The following is a 15,242-nucleotide window of genomic DNA, read 5'->3' on the forward strand; positions in this document are numbered from 1 at the left end:
TATGACCACCCCATCAGTACTTCATTGACACTTCCAAAAATACTGAATATTGAAAACTTCCTAAGCAAATACTCTCAAGGTTTTATTATTACTATTATTTGCATAACTAATTCACTTCATCGTACTGATGGGGTGTTCATAATAATCTGGCCGGTCATAATAATCTGGCCACTCAGTGTAGATTGCTTTGGGTAGTATGGACATTTTGATGATGTTGATTCTACCAATCCATGAACATGGTATGTTCTCCCATCTGTTTATGTCTTCTTCTATCTCTTTTTTCAGTGTCCTGTAGTTTTCCACATATAGGTCTTTTACCTCCTTAGTCAAGTTTATTCCTAGGTATCTTAATTTTTTTGGTGCGATGGTAAATGGGATTGCTTTTTTAGTCTCTTTTTCTGTAATTTCATTATTGGTGTATAGAAATGCCATAGATTTCTTGGCATTAATTTTGTATCCTGCTACATTGCCAAATTCACTTATTAAGTCCAATAATTTTTTGATGGCGTCTTTAGGGTTTTCTATGTACAGTGTCATGTCATCTGTGAATAAGGACAGTTTTACTTCTTCTTTTCCAATTTAGATGCCTTTTATTTCTTCTTCTTGTCTGATTGCAATGGCTAATACTTCCAGTACTATGTCAAACTGGAGTGGTGAGAGTGGGTATCCCTGTCTTGTTCCTGTTCTTAGGGGAAATGGTTTTAGTTTTTGCCCATTGATTATGATGTTGGCTGTGGGTTTGTCATATATGGCTTTTATTATGTTGAGGTATGATCCTTCTATTCCCATCTTGCTGACAGTTTTTATCAAGAAAGGGTGTTGGATTTTGTCAAATGCTTTTTTTGCATCAATTGATATGACTATGTGATTTTTATTTCTCAATTTGTTTATATGATGTATCACGTTTACTGATTTGAATTTTGCTTTCAGATTAGTGTTTTTGCTTTTGCATAAATCTTTTCCAATTCCGAAGTGGAATTGCTGAGTACTATGGCAGTTCTAATTTTAATTTTTGGAGGAATTTCCATACTGTTTTCTGTAGTGGCTGCATCACTTAATCTAACCAACAATGCCTCGGGGCTCCCTTTTATCCACATCCTCGCCAACACTTGTTATTTTGTGGACTCTTTGATGACAACTTTCTGACAGGTGTAAGGCTGTATCTCACTGTAGTTTCACTTTGCATTTCCCTGATGATTAGTGACATTGAGCATATTTTCATATCTACTGTCCATCTGTACATCTTCTTTGGAGAAATGTCTATTCAGATCCTCTGCACAATCTTTATCAGATTGTTTTTTTATATTGAGTTCTATGAGTTCCTTATATTCTTTTTATATTGTCTTTATCAGATATATCATGTGTGAATAACTTCTCCCATTCAGTAGGGTGTCTTTTTATTTTGTTGATGGTTTCCTTCACTGTGAAGAAACTGTTTAGACTGATGTAGTACCAGTTATGTATTTTTACCTTTGTTGCCCTTGACCATGTGGTTCAATATTTTAATAGTTGCATGAAATTCCACTGCTTAAATCACAGTCTTTATGATAAAACTAGAATTCCCCAGGTAAAAGAAATAATATTGCTTACTTCTAATGTATTCCACTTAAGCTTCACTAAGGCCCTCTGCTGTCAAAGGGCGGAATGAAAAGAATTTGCTTTCACACTCCATTCAAGAAGGTTTTGTTACCATCAGGAGCTCTTCTATAGCTCATTTATTTATGGCCATAACATAAAACCCTGGATAGCATTTAAGCAAAGCTTCTGGGATTCAGTTTTCAACTCCATAAATACCATACTATTTTAAAGAGTTAAATCTGAGTTTCCATCTATATTGCTCTCATGAGACTAAATTTCTGGTTTCTTATATTGTTACTTGTTGACATTATTTCCATTCTGTCTATAACAGTATCTGATACCTGCCTTAGGTTTGATACATGAATTATTTAGTGAAGGATAAGTAAACAGGCAAATTCAGATGTATTTATTAAAAATACACTGAGTGGCCAGATTATTATGACCGGCCAGATTAGTATGACCACCCCATCAGTACAATGAAGTGAATTAGTTATGCAAATAATCTATATATATAAAAGCCTAATATGCTAAGTGTCTGAGCGGTTGACCGACCAGTCACTATGATGTGCACTGACCACCAGGGGGCAGATGCTCCGACCAGTAGGTTAGCTTGCTGCTGGGGTCTGCCTGATTGGGACTGGGCTAGATGGGGCCGGACATGCCCTGGAGCCCTTTCACAGCCCCTCCCGCGGCCCCTCCCCAGCCACCAGCTCCAATTGGCTCCAATCAGGACTAGGCGAGATGGCCCTGATTGGCCCCCATTGCCAGCCAGGCAGAGGGACCCCACCAGTGCATGAATTTCATGCACAGGGCCTCTAGTAATAATAATAAAACCTTGAGAGTATTTTCTTAGGAAGTTTTCAATATTCAGTATTTTTGGAAGTGTCAATGAAGTACTGATAGGGTGGTCATAATAATATGGCTGGTCATAATCATCTGGCCACTCAGTGTATAGATGGTAACTTTAAATTTTATATGCAAAAAAAAAAAAAAAAAAAAAAAAAAAAAAAAAAAAAAAAAAAACAACAACATTAAAACCTGTCTCTCAAATACCCATCTGCAATATAGTGGAAATGGTTAATCTCCAAAATAAAAGTTCTTGTTGCACTTCCAAGTGAAATGTCCTACAAAAATCTACCCTTAGAGTCAAGTACTCACTGAATAATAACTGAGTTAAATAAACAAAACTGGAAAAATCACAAAGATTTCCACAGCCTATCCTGTTGCCTCACACAAACATAGGCTGCCTTTTTCTCAAAGACCTTGACCCTAGAATACATAATTAGAGCTTAGGTGCTGTAATGTGGAATGCTTAAAACATAGGGCAAGCTGCAGAGCAACCTACTCACACTTGATATTTTAGATGGCTAAATTGCCTTTTTCAGTATTTAAGTCATTTTGAAACCCTGCAATTTTGTCTTTCTGGCAACCTGCAATTTTTCATTTGTTTTTATTTACTCAGTACCCCAGGAAAAGGAGGCTCAGCCCTGAGAACCATGTTCCTTCGGGCATGACCGGGTTTTCTTACATGTATTTGAGGTCCATCTTCCCCCTTCATCTATGTGTAACAGTATACAAATGCAATATATTTGCATTGACTCAAGAATTAATAAAGTGTCTCCCATCTAGCTTATCACTTTAATCTCCTCATTTTGTTTCCAAAAGAATGAAAGTTAGTTTTATTTACATGTATATGAGCTGGGCCACAAGCAAAGTATTGTTATTTGGAGCAACAAAAAACAACTAATAGATGTAAAAGGATGATTGCCTAATACTCTGTAATTGATACAATATTCTCTTGCTTATTTGTTGAATACTATTCATTTACAAAATGAATCTTCTTTAAGGCAAAGACTCTCACTCCATTTGCTAAGTATTATTTATAAACTATAATGGAAGTAATTCATAAATATAAATGTATTATCAAAGACTTTTAATTTGAAACACCCTTTTTCTGATCATCTGTCAGATGTACATCTTGCTACTGAGTTTTGACCCCATAATTGAGTCTCCTTGTCTTTGGTGTCACCCACACTTATATTGGTCATCACAGTTCTTACCAGATGGAGCAAGGACCCTCCTGAGGAAACGGGAGTGTGGGGGTCCACCCCCTCCTTCAACAGCCGAAGCACTGAAAGAATGAAAGAGACGAGAATTACAATACATCTTTCTTCCACACACTGACCTAAAAGTTACAGGGTCAACTGTAAGCAGACATCACATGGTACATCTACTTGCTGACTTGGGTATCTTCCTTCTCCACCATTAGAAAAGTCCAGGAAGGCAGGGTCCTTGGAAGGAAAAGCCTTGGAAGAAATCGTAATAACTTAAGATATGCTGGTGGCACCTTCTTACTGGAAGAAAGTAGCAATGACTTGAACAACGTCTGATTAAAGTGAAAGAAGAAAATGCTAAGCAAGACTTCATCTGAACATCAAGAAGACAAAAATTATGACTATAGAAGCAATACAAAACTGTGTCACAGACACTGAAGACATTGAAAGGTTTAAAGATTTTGGTCATCTTGTTTCAGTCATCAGTTCAAATGGAGATGAGAGCTGGAGTGCCTGGCCAGCCTGGGTGAGGGGCTGATGGCTGTTTGCAGGCTGGCCACAGCCCCTTCAGGGTGGGAGACCCTACTGAGGTGCCTGGCCAGCCTGGGTGAGGAGCTGATGGCTGTTTGCAGGCTGGCCAAGCCTCCCCAGCGGGAACCCTCACCCCATGGGGGTGTGGCCACCCTGAGTGAGGGGCTTATGGCTGTTTGCAGGCTGGCCACAGCCCCTTCAGGGTGGGGGGGGTCCAGGTGGGGTGCCTGGCCAGCCTGGGTGAGGGGCTGAGGGCCGTTTTCAGGATGGCCACACCCCCTTCAGGGTGGGGGACCCCACCAGGGGGCCTGGCCAGGCTGGGTGAGGAGCTGATGGCTGTTTGCAGGCTGGTCAAGCCCCCCAGCAGGGACCCTCACCCCATGGGGGTTTGACCAGCCTGGGTGAGGGGCTAAGGGCCGTTTTCAAGCTGGCCATGGCCACGGGCTAGAAGGAGGTATCTGGGACTTATTTCTCTTCTATAATTGTAACTTTGTAGCCTTGAGCTGAGCTCAGGGCCAGCAGGGCAGGCGGGAAGCTTGGCTTCCTCCATTGCCAGGGGCAACCCAAGCCTCCTGCTCGCTCCAACTCCGTCGCCACCGCCATCTTAGTTGGGTTAATTTGTATATTCACTCCTGATCGACTGGTGGGTGTGGCTGGTGGGAGTGGCTTCTGGGTGTAGTGGGGGTACAGTCAATTTGCATGTTTCTCTTTTATTAGATTAGATCAGTGGTTCTCAACCTTCCTAATGCCGCAACCCTTTAATACAGTTCCTCATGTTGTGGTGATCCCCAACCATAAAATTATTTTCGTTGCTACTTCATAACTGTAATGTTACTACTGTTATGAATCATAATGTAAATATCTGATATGCAGAATGTATTTAGGCGACCCCTGTGAAAGGGTTGTTCGACCCCCAAAGGGGTCGCCACCCACAGGTTGAGAACTGCTGGATTAGATCAATTACCTGGGTGACATGTTTGCTGAATCAGACAACTAATATTGAATAACATGATCATATTTCATCACATTTTTATGCTGTTCATACCATCATGGCTACTGACAATTTTTAAATACAGCCTGCATCATTAATATTTACTCCATCTTTTCATCAATTCTAAACAATCAATTAAGACAATAAATCAAGCCCTGATTTGTAGTTTTCAATTTCTGTGGTATAATCCTCCCCACCATGTTTGATTTTAAGCTACCAATATGATATTGCTAAACCCGTAGTTGGGAAAAGACATGACATACCTCACAATGATGTGGCGTTTCCACCACACAGACACAGAAAAAGTAAATAACTTCAAAAGCATAAATGAGAGAAAAATGTGATGAACTAATTAGGAAGTATTAAGTTTTGAGTTTGTATTATTTTGTTTTTAATAAAATCCACTTAGTTGTAAGTTTACATGCTTAGTTTTTAATATAAGTTTAGTTTAACTATTTCACAACAGATCCACAAATTCCTGAAATTTTAACAACTGGCTCTCAGGGGATGCAGGGTAAGCACCAGGACACTCCAGACAGCAGCCGAGGTAGATGAGGAACATTTCCCAAGAATGTTCTGGAATGAGGACACTACAGGCAAGCACTCCAGAATTTCCTTCTTGCGACAGTGATAGACATTGCTAAGCCCCAGCCCTTCCTTAATCTAGCCAGACATCAGCCTACAGTGAAAACTCTGAGCATTTCTTTTCTTAGAAAGAAGGCCTATTTTTTGAAAGAGCTGTTTACATTGCCAGGTGGAACTCATTCAGAACCTGGACATTGACTGGTTTGCCCCTGGATATCTCAGGAGGAAACTCAACAATAAGATAAAATCCACTATTAACAACATAAAGAAACAATGGAGAGTGAGCTAAATTCCATGCCTTTGCTAAGGGTTAAAAACTGGACATCGTAAGGTACCTAGATATCTATGATAATAAAAGCATAATATGCTAATTAGACCAGACGTCCTTCCAGACGACCTTCTGGACAAAGCCGGGGCTGCAAGGGAAGCCGGGGTCCCCGGTGTCTGCCGGCAGCTGGAGGGAAGCCTGGGTCCTGGATGGCCGCCTGAGGGAAGCCCAGGTTCCAGGTGCCAGAGGGAAGACTGTGCTGGCACCCGGGGGGGTGGGGGGGAAGACCTATTCTTGCATGAATTTCGTGCATCTGGCCTTTAGTAAAGATATAATGAAGAAAATGCAACCTGTGTAATAATTCACTTATAACAGAATTTTGATAAAGTGGCACATCTTTATAAAACTAACACACACTGAGCATTTTTACACATACTTAGGGTCTGACACTGCTCTAAGCACTTTAAATATAATAATTACTTCAATTTTTTAAGCTCACATTGTAGATACCATAATTGTAGTCACTGCTTTACTAATAAGGAAAGTAATGCTCTGATGACTATTTGCTGTCCAAGCCACAGGATAGCATGGTGGATCTAGAACTTGAGTGTGGGCTGTATAACTTCAAAGATTGTATTCTTCACCAAGAAAATTAGTTTCCTTCTCACATCACATGACTGTTGAAGGTGACCCTTCAACTCTGAAACAAAACAGAAATCAAGATCCACTGTAATGCCCTCATAATTTATTAAATTTGTGGGATTAGGTTAAAATATTTTCTCCAAAAAGGTATGGGTTTGTAGCAACCTTGTAATCATATGATTCAAATCACCAGTTTAGTGAAATGGCACCACTACTCTGAGTCTTCTTTCTGTTACAATAAAATCTGCAAGAAAACAGCCTAAGGAAAACCAGCCATCTGGGAACCAAACAGAATCATGAAGCTTAGGATTCCTTTTATAGTGTAACTGTTTGGAACTGATTCAGCATTTATTATATATTTGTGGCTTCATCATCAAGCTGCCACAAAACTTCAAGATGATTTGAAATTTAAAAAGAAACATTCAGTCTCCAATTTTCAGATACTGGGGTAAAAAAATGGACTAAAGTACATCATAAAATTTTGCTAAGGAGCTTTAATAGAACAGGCAGCTGTCCCCACTGAACGTCCCCACCATCACCACAATAACCAAACCTCATATAGTCCACCTGAGAACCAGAATTTATTTTCAGTCTCTAGATATTACCATGAGTTTTCTGTGCTGATGATATATAGCACATTGATGACAGTAACTTGATAGCAACTTCATGAAAGTAAGTGCTTTGGCAATCCTGTGAGCTGGTATGGATGTTCTATTGCATAGCAACTAAGAGTGCTCTGACATAATTCTCATGATGACGGTGGGTCTGTATACACAAAGATTTTACATTTAAAATCAAGAGAGGAAAGGAAGAGTTAAATAAAACATAACCATGGGTGCTAAATTCTGTCCTAGCTATAAGCCCTTCAAAAGGAAATTTCTAGAAAGAGGAAAAGACAATAATCTACACTAATAAAAGAGAAACATGGTAATTGGCATACGACCGCTACCCTTCCCATTGGCTAATCAGCATATCCTTATGCAAATTAACTGTCAGCCAAGATGGCGGCCGGCAGCCAGGCAGCTGGAAGAGAACATGAGGCTTGCTTGCTGCAGTGACTGCAGACTCCAACGTTCCCCGCCTCACTTGCCGGCCTCTGAGCTGGCAGTTTGAAACATTCTAACAAGTATAGCCCAGGATCTCAGAGCTGAAGTTATACATTGTTTCGATTATAGAACCGAAACAAAACAGATACCTGCTCTCAGAGCTAGAGCCAGAGCTAAAGCTGGCCCAGAATAAAATAAAAAAAAGGAGCCATTGGGAGCTTCAATCAACTGCCAGCCTGAAAGCAGCCCTCAGCCCCTCATCCAGGCTGGCCAGGCACCCCAGTGGGGACCTCCACCCTGATCCAGGACACCCTTCAGGGCAAACCAGCCGGCCCCCAGGCCTCTATCCTATATAGTAAAAGGGTAATATGCCTCCCAGCACCGGGATCAGCGGAGCCGCGAGGCTTCCTGGCACCGGATCAGCGTGACAGGGGGCAGCACCCAAACCCCCTGATCGGCCCTGCTCTGTGTGTGACAGGGTGTGGCGCCCCAACCCGCCCCCCCCCCCCCCACGGGCCCTGCTCTGTGTGTGACAGGGTAGAGCCATAACCTCACCATCGGCCCTGCCCTGAGTGTGACAGTGGCTGTGCCCCAACCCCCTGATCGGCCCTGCTCTGTGTGTGACGGTGCGGCGTCCCAACTCCCACCCCCCCACGGGCCCTGCTCCGTGTGTGACAGGGTGCGGCGCCCCAACTCCAACCCCCCCCCCCCCCCCCCGCCCCACAGGCCCTGCTCTGTGTGTGACAGGGTAGAACCATAACCTCCCCATCGGCCCTGCCCTGAGTGTGACAGTGGCGGCGCCCCAACCCCCTGATCGGCCCTGCTCTGTGGGTGATAGAGGGCGGCGTCGCAACCCCCTGATCCACCCTGCTGTGTGTGTGACAGGGGGCAGTGCCCCAACTCCCCTATCGGCCCTACTCTGTGAGTGACAGAGGGGAGCTCCTCAACCCCCTGATGGTCCCTGCTCTGTGTGTGACAGGGGGGAGCTCCCCAATCCCCTGATGGGCCCTGCTCTGTGAGTGAGAGGGTATGGAGCCCCAACCCCCCTGATGGGCCCTGCTCTGTACATGACAGGGGGCAGCGCCCCAACCCTTTGATCCGCCCTGCTCTGTGTGTGACAGGGTATGGAGCCCCAACCCCCCTGATGGGCCCTGCTCTGTGCGTGTCAGGGGGCGGCGCCCCAACTCCCCAATCGGCCCTGCTCTGAGCCCGACCAGGGGCTGCATCCAGGGATTGGGCCTGCCCTCTGCCACCCGGGAGCAGACCTAAGCCAGCAGGTCATTATCTCCCGAGGGGTCCCAGACTGGGAGAGGGCACAGGATGGGCTGAGGAACCCCCTTTCCCCCCAAGTGCACAAATTTTTGTGCACCGGGCCTCTAGTATATAATAAGGTGTTAGCAATTGGGACACCTGGTTGAAGGGTATATGGAAGTTCTTTGTATTGTTTTCCCAATTTTTCTGTAAGTTTTATTTTATTTCTAAATAAAAAGTTACAATGAATAACAACTAAAAAATTAAGCCAGTGTCATTTTTTTCCTTAAGTGATAACAAAACCATCTATGTGAAGAAGGGAAGCTGAAAGCAGTGATATAGAAATTATGCTATCAACACCACAAAATTTCCATTTTCTCCTCAACATACAAATTTCCTGTCCTAGTTAGAACTTGAATTTTAGGCTGTCTAAGAATGACTTGAGGATTTTTTAAAATAGATTTTACTAGTTCTTTCCTTCTTGATCTAGTTTTCATTATTCTCCACGCCTTCACCCACAACCTCCATCATGGAATTGTAATTCCACAGATATTCTGTATGTCTCCTTATGTACAGTGGCCCTATGAAGGGCAACAAATGAATGTTAAAGCTAGAATATTTCTCCCCCAAGAGCCAACTTTTCCACATTTGGGGGCTATTCTTTTTTTTTTTAGTATATTTTATTGATTTCATAAAGGGAGAGGGAGAGAGAAATAGAAACATCAGTGATGAGAGAGAATCATTGATTGGCTGCCTCCTGCATGCCGCACACTGGTGGTTGAGCCTGCAACCCGGGCATCTGCCCTGACCACGGACATGACCTCCTGGTTCATAGGTCAATGCTCAACCACTGAGCCATGCCAGCCAGGCAGGATTTCTTGCCTTTATAAGAATTACACCCTATTCCCACCTTCAGTTACTCAGATTTGTTAGTATGGGGATTGGATCTAAAACTATGCATGTTAACAAAGCACTCCAGGAGGTTCTGGTGCAAATGCCACTGAAGACACTTTGAGGAAAAACTGCTAGGATTTAATAATTTCATAAAATTACCCATGAATGTCTCTCTTAGAGCAGTAGAACCAGCAGTAGCAGTTAACAACTCATGGTAGACTGGTTCCTATTTATTTACCATGGAGCACAATACCCTCTAGGTTCATCCTTACTTTACCACTGAGTTTCTGGCCCATCCTGCTGCATGTACCATTGTATCCCTCAGAACACCCAATTTATTCTCAAAAAATATATCAATAAATATATATTTAGTTAAACTTACTGGACCTGAATCTTGGCTTAGTGGAGTGATCTGAGAGGAAAGAGTCAAGGTCTTTGTAGATGGGAAGGCCTCAGGTCAGAACACATCCTGACCTGGGCAATGATTCTCAACCCTCCCTATGATGTAGAACAGCTAGTAGAACTTTTAAGAAATACAAATGCTCAGGTTCTGTCATCAAATTCTTAAATTCAGTCAGTCCTAGATGTGCCCATCCTATATAATAAAGAGGTGATATGCAAATTAACCCTCACACCCTCACAAGATGGCTGCCTACGACCAGGCCAACCGGGGGGTTAGTGAGGGATGACCAAGCGACTGAACAAGCAGGCTGCATGGGGCAACCAGGCTGACAAGGGGGTTAGTGAAGGATGACCAAATGACTGAACAGCAGGCTGCATGGGGCGACTAGGCCAGCAGGGAGGTTAGTGAGGGATGACAAAATGACTGAACAGCAGGCTGTGTGGGGAGACCAGGCTGGCAGGGGGCCTGTGAGAGGCAACCAGGCTGGCACTGGGGGCAGTTGGGGGCAACCAGGCCAGCAGGTGGGTCAGTAAGGGGTGACCAGGCTGGCGGGGGGTGGTGGCAGTTAGGGGCGACCAGGCAGGCAGGCAGGCGAGCAATTAGGAGCCAGCTGTCCAGGATTGTGTGAGGGATGTCCCAGATTGGAGAGGGTACAGGTTTGGCTGAGGGGACCCCGCTCCTATTCACGAATTTTGTGCACCAGGCCTCTAGTCTATCTATATGTGTTTAAGGTCAAGGCATCTCAGTAATTATAATACTGGGAAGGGTGGGCAGCAGTGCAAATCAGTATCCAAAGGGCTGTTTGGCTTGTTTTGATCCCACCCTAGCAATGATCTGAGTGGGTCTAATAGGTTTTTAAGCTCACAGTGAGCATCTGCCTGAAATCTATATTCAAGTGAGTTGCTCAGTCATACCTTGAGTGGTTCCTTCTGATTTGGTCAGGTCCACATGCATCAGCGGGACACTCAAGGTTGCTACAAGCTACTCTCCTGAAAAGGAGACCTGTGAGGATTGGGTATGGGGTCAGAGCTGCATTAGGGTCCAGACTTAGCAAAGGAACTACAGACTAATCAGCCGCGTGCACTGGAGAATCAAGTGGGCAGAAGCCCACCTCAGCTGCACTGACCTACCAGGCTTTGGGCAGTTAAAACTAATTTCATATTACTTTACAATGGGTTTAAGATTTCTGCTTTGCTACCCAACTTGGTAAAAACTGGACCTGACTTAAGCCTGGAGGTTGTTAAGCCCAAATGCCAAGACCCCCTTGCCAAGCTGACTCAAAATCCTAACCCAGTAAGCAGGTATGACTAATGCAACAATAATCCAGTGAGTGTCTTGTATGTGCTAAACACTATCTTATAAGTTGGAGAGAATATATATATATACTTTTTAAATCCTGTCTTCATAGAGTTTATAATGTAGTGGATTGTAGGTATAGAAGTCAAAAGACAAAGAAGAAATAGTTATACAATAGAGGGCTTTGCAATTCTCAAATCAGTGGCTGAATATCCTGAATATATTTTTGAAAATTATTTGCCATTTTTATCTTCAAATGTTGCTTGTAACCAACCCATTCTCTCTCTTCCCCCTTCAAGAAACTCACTGACCTGCAGCTGAAAAGATATTCCAAAAAAGGCTATTATCAAACTCACCTATTCTACAGAATTTCTAACACATATTACTAAGGTATATATGCCTGTTGGGAATCAGGAATAGCCTCTGTACCTAAACCAATTCTAAATCATTAACTCTAAATATCCCCAAAAAGACCTCAAGTGACAGTTTTATGACAACATAAATTTAACTGCACTGTATTTCTTCAGGCCTTGATGCAGGAACAGTAAATCCAGAATGGACACAGTATAAATACATGATTCATTTTTTATTTTCTCTCTATATATGATCCACTGTCAATTTATGTTATACAACTTTAAAACGCTCTTTTTTATATGCCACTGCACTGCACTAACATCTTTGTAGGAAATCAGATAAATATACTAGTACATGTGTAGGTTTCATTCTGAACTCTTTATTCTTTCATCTACTTGTTCATTTTTTGATAAATCAGAATTGCATATTTTTTTGTAATTTTTATTGTTTTACTTCATACTAGAAGATGGTATTAAATGTTTGCCATCACTGTTAAAATAATGAGTATTAACATTTAAAAATGCTGGTTACTAAGTAATAACTATTCTTTGGTAAATCAAACTACCACAACTAATATCATTGAGAACAAAAATAACTATCCAAGGGAGGAAAGGGGACATGAGATATCCCAATGCTATGACATATCCCTATCAAAATTCTAAGGGCCTTAAAAAAAAATGAAATGCTGATTAAAATTACAGGGGTCCCTGAATAGCCAAAACAATCTTGAAAAAACAAGAAAAATAAGATGGGATAATTCATACTTTCTGATTTCAAAACTAACTGCAAAGAAATAGTAATCAAAACAGCCTGGCACTGATATAATGTAGACATATGGATCAAGAAAATGGAATTGAGAATTCAGAATTCATAAACCTATAGATCTCTTTCAACAACAGTTCTATCTTTCAATGGAAGAAGGAATAGTCCCTTCAACAAATGTGGTTTCTGGAAACAACTGGATGGCTTCAAGAATAAAAATAAAGAAAAACAACAAGCATTGGTAAGAATGGAGAAACTGAAACCCTCAAATTGTAGGTGGAAATGTAAAATGGTCAGTGACTAGAAAATAGTCTAAAAATTCTTCAAGCCCTGACCGGTTTGGCTCAGTGGATAGAGCGTCGGCCTGCGGACTGAGGGGTTCCGGGTTCAATTCCGGTCAAGGGCATGTACCTTGGTTGCGGGCACATCCCCAGTGGGAGTGTGCAGGAAGCAGCTGATCGATGTTTCTCTCTCATCGATGTTTCGAGCTCTCTGTCCCTCTCCCTTCCTCTCTGTGAAAAATCAATAAAATATATTTAAATAAATAAATAAATAAATAAAAATTCTTCGAGATGTTAAACAAAGATTACCAGATTAGCTAGCATTTCCACTCCTAGGTATAAACCCAAAACTATTTATAACAAGTATTCCAACAAATACCTGTTCATGAATGTTCATAGCAGCACTATTCGCAATAGACAAAATACCCCAAATGTCTATCAACTGACTGATGGATAAACAATGAGCGATATATCTGTATAATGGGATATTATCTGGCCATAACAAAGAAATGAATGATACATATGAACAAACATTAATTAACATTATGCTAAGTGAAAAATGTCAGATGCACTAAACTATATATTGTATGGTTTCACTTATATGAAATATAAAGAAAAGAAAAATTTATAGAGCGGAAAGTAGATCCATGGTTGTCTGGGGCTGGAGAGGAGAGGAAATGAAGAGTGACTACCTAATGGGTATGTGATTCCATTTGGGGTGACGATAATGTCTTGGAACTAGATAGTGGTGTGGACACACAACCCTGTGGATATGGGAAATGCCACTGACTAGTACTCTTTAAAATAGTTTAAATGCTCATTTTTATTTTAGAGGTATTTTAATACAATAAAAAGCCATAACCCCCTACTGTGGTGTTCTTAGACATTATAACTTTCTTAAACTATTCATACTTTACTATAATTATGTTTTATAAGACCACATTTGCAGAAATATAAAGTCAAATATTTTTGAATGTACAAATCCTATTTGTGTTTTTCAATAACTCTGGGGTAGAAAGGAACAAATCTGGGGATAGATAAGTCTTCTTATCTGTAGGATATTCATTTTTAGTTTTATCCGATGTGCTAAAATTATATATTTTTAGCTCCAAGGATGACCAGTAAGAATAGTTTTGAATTCACAGGTATAGTTTCAGGTCACATAGAATGACTCAATAGAGCTGTCCTGTCAGCACCATGGATATCACTTCTTATAGTTTTCAACTCAGCCTCAAAAAAACACATAAAATAAAAAAGGATCTATTATCTTTTGAGACAGCATGGAGGGATCTGGAGACTGTTATGTTAAGCAAAATAAGCCCAGTCAGAGAAAGACAAGTATCATATAATCTCACTCATATGTGGAATCCAAAGAACAAAATGAACTGATGAACAAAATAGACCCAGAGACATAGAAACATGCATGGAACAGACTGTTGAATCTCAGAGGGAACGTAGGAGAGGTAGATGAGTGGGTGGGAAGAGATCAACCAAAGAACTTACTTGCATATATACATAACTCATGGACACAGACAATAGTGTGGTGAAGCCTGGGGTGGGGGGGGCTAGAAGGGGTCAATGGGGGGTGGGGAGGAAAGAGGAGACATCTGTAATACTTTCAACAATAAAGAGAAATTAAAAATACAGTAAAATCAATAAAAGCATATTTTAAAAACACACAGACATGCTTAGTTGTACTTGACCCAATATTTCCAAGTTTCTATTTCAACAACTCCCTTTCCTTTTGAGTCTTATTAAATCAGTACATTTTTCTCTTTTATACTCAGACCAATGCCCCATTAAGCATTTATAACTGTTGTCCCCGGAGAGGCCCATGTAGAAAAATATGTACCTTGTGACACATTAAGGCAGACAGATAATAAATGCTGCCTTTCAGAAAATTATCCATTCCAATATTAATACTTGCCAGAGGCCTCGGCATTCAACAAAATCAGGTGAGCCCTCCCCATCCCAGACTGCTCATGACCACAGAAGCTGCCAAAAATTCTATTAAAGACCATTATAAACTTATGAACAATAATAGATACAGAGGAAGAGCTGCCTCAAACAGATTGTCAAACTGCAGTGGGAAGGCCAGGGAGGGTTGGGGGGCAGGAGGGAGGGGGGTAAGAGATCAACTGAAGGACTTGTATGCATGCATATAAGCATAACCAATGGACATAAGACACTGGGGGGTAAGGAAGGGCAGGGGATTGTCAAGGGCGGGAAAAAAAAAGGACACATATGTAATACCCTTTGTAATACTTTAAGCAATAAAAAAAAAATTCTATTAGGTAGGTCTTCAC

General features: G+C 41.6%; 1 protein-coding gene across 2 annotated transcripts in view; it reads right to left on the reverse strand.

Moving 5' to 3' along the window:
- The window catches only part of MYO16 (myosin XVI), a 533,335-nt gene that overhangs the window by 368,713 nt on the left and 149,380 nt on the right, over positions 1–15,242 (reverse strand). For both annotated transcript variants that reach the window (XM_070408604.1, XM_070408603.1), the window contains exon 3: positions 3,639–3,709. In XM_070408604.1, coding sequence (XP_070264705.1) covers positions 3,639–3,709 — 71 coding nt within the window. The remainder of the gene's footprint in view (positions 1–3,638; positions 3,710–15,242) is intronic.

The sequence above is a fragment of the Myotis yumanensis genome, unplaced genomic scaffold, assembly GCF_028538775.1.
Source record: "Myotis yumanensis isolate MYYU_CA2020_CCGP unplaced genomic scaffold, mMyoYum1.0.hap1 SCAF_3, whole genome shotgun sequence".
NCBI lineage: Eukaryota > Metazoa > Chordata > Mammalia > Chiroptera > Vespertilionidae > Myotis > Myotis yumanensis.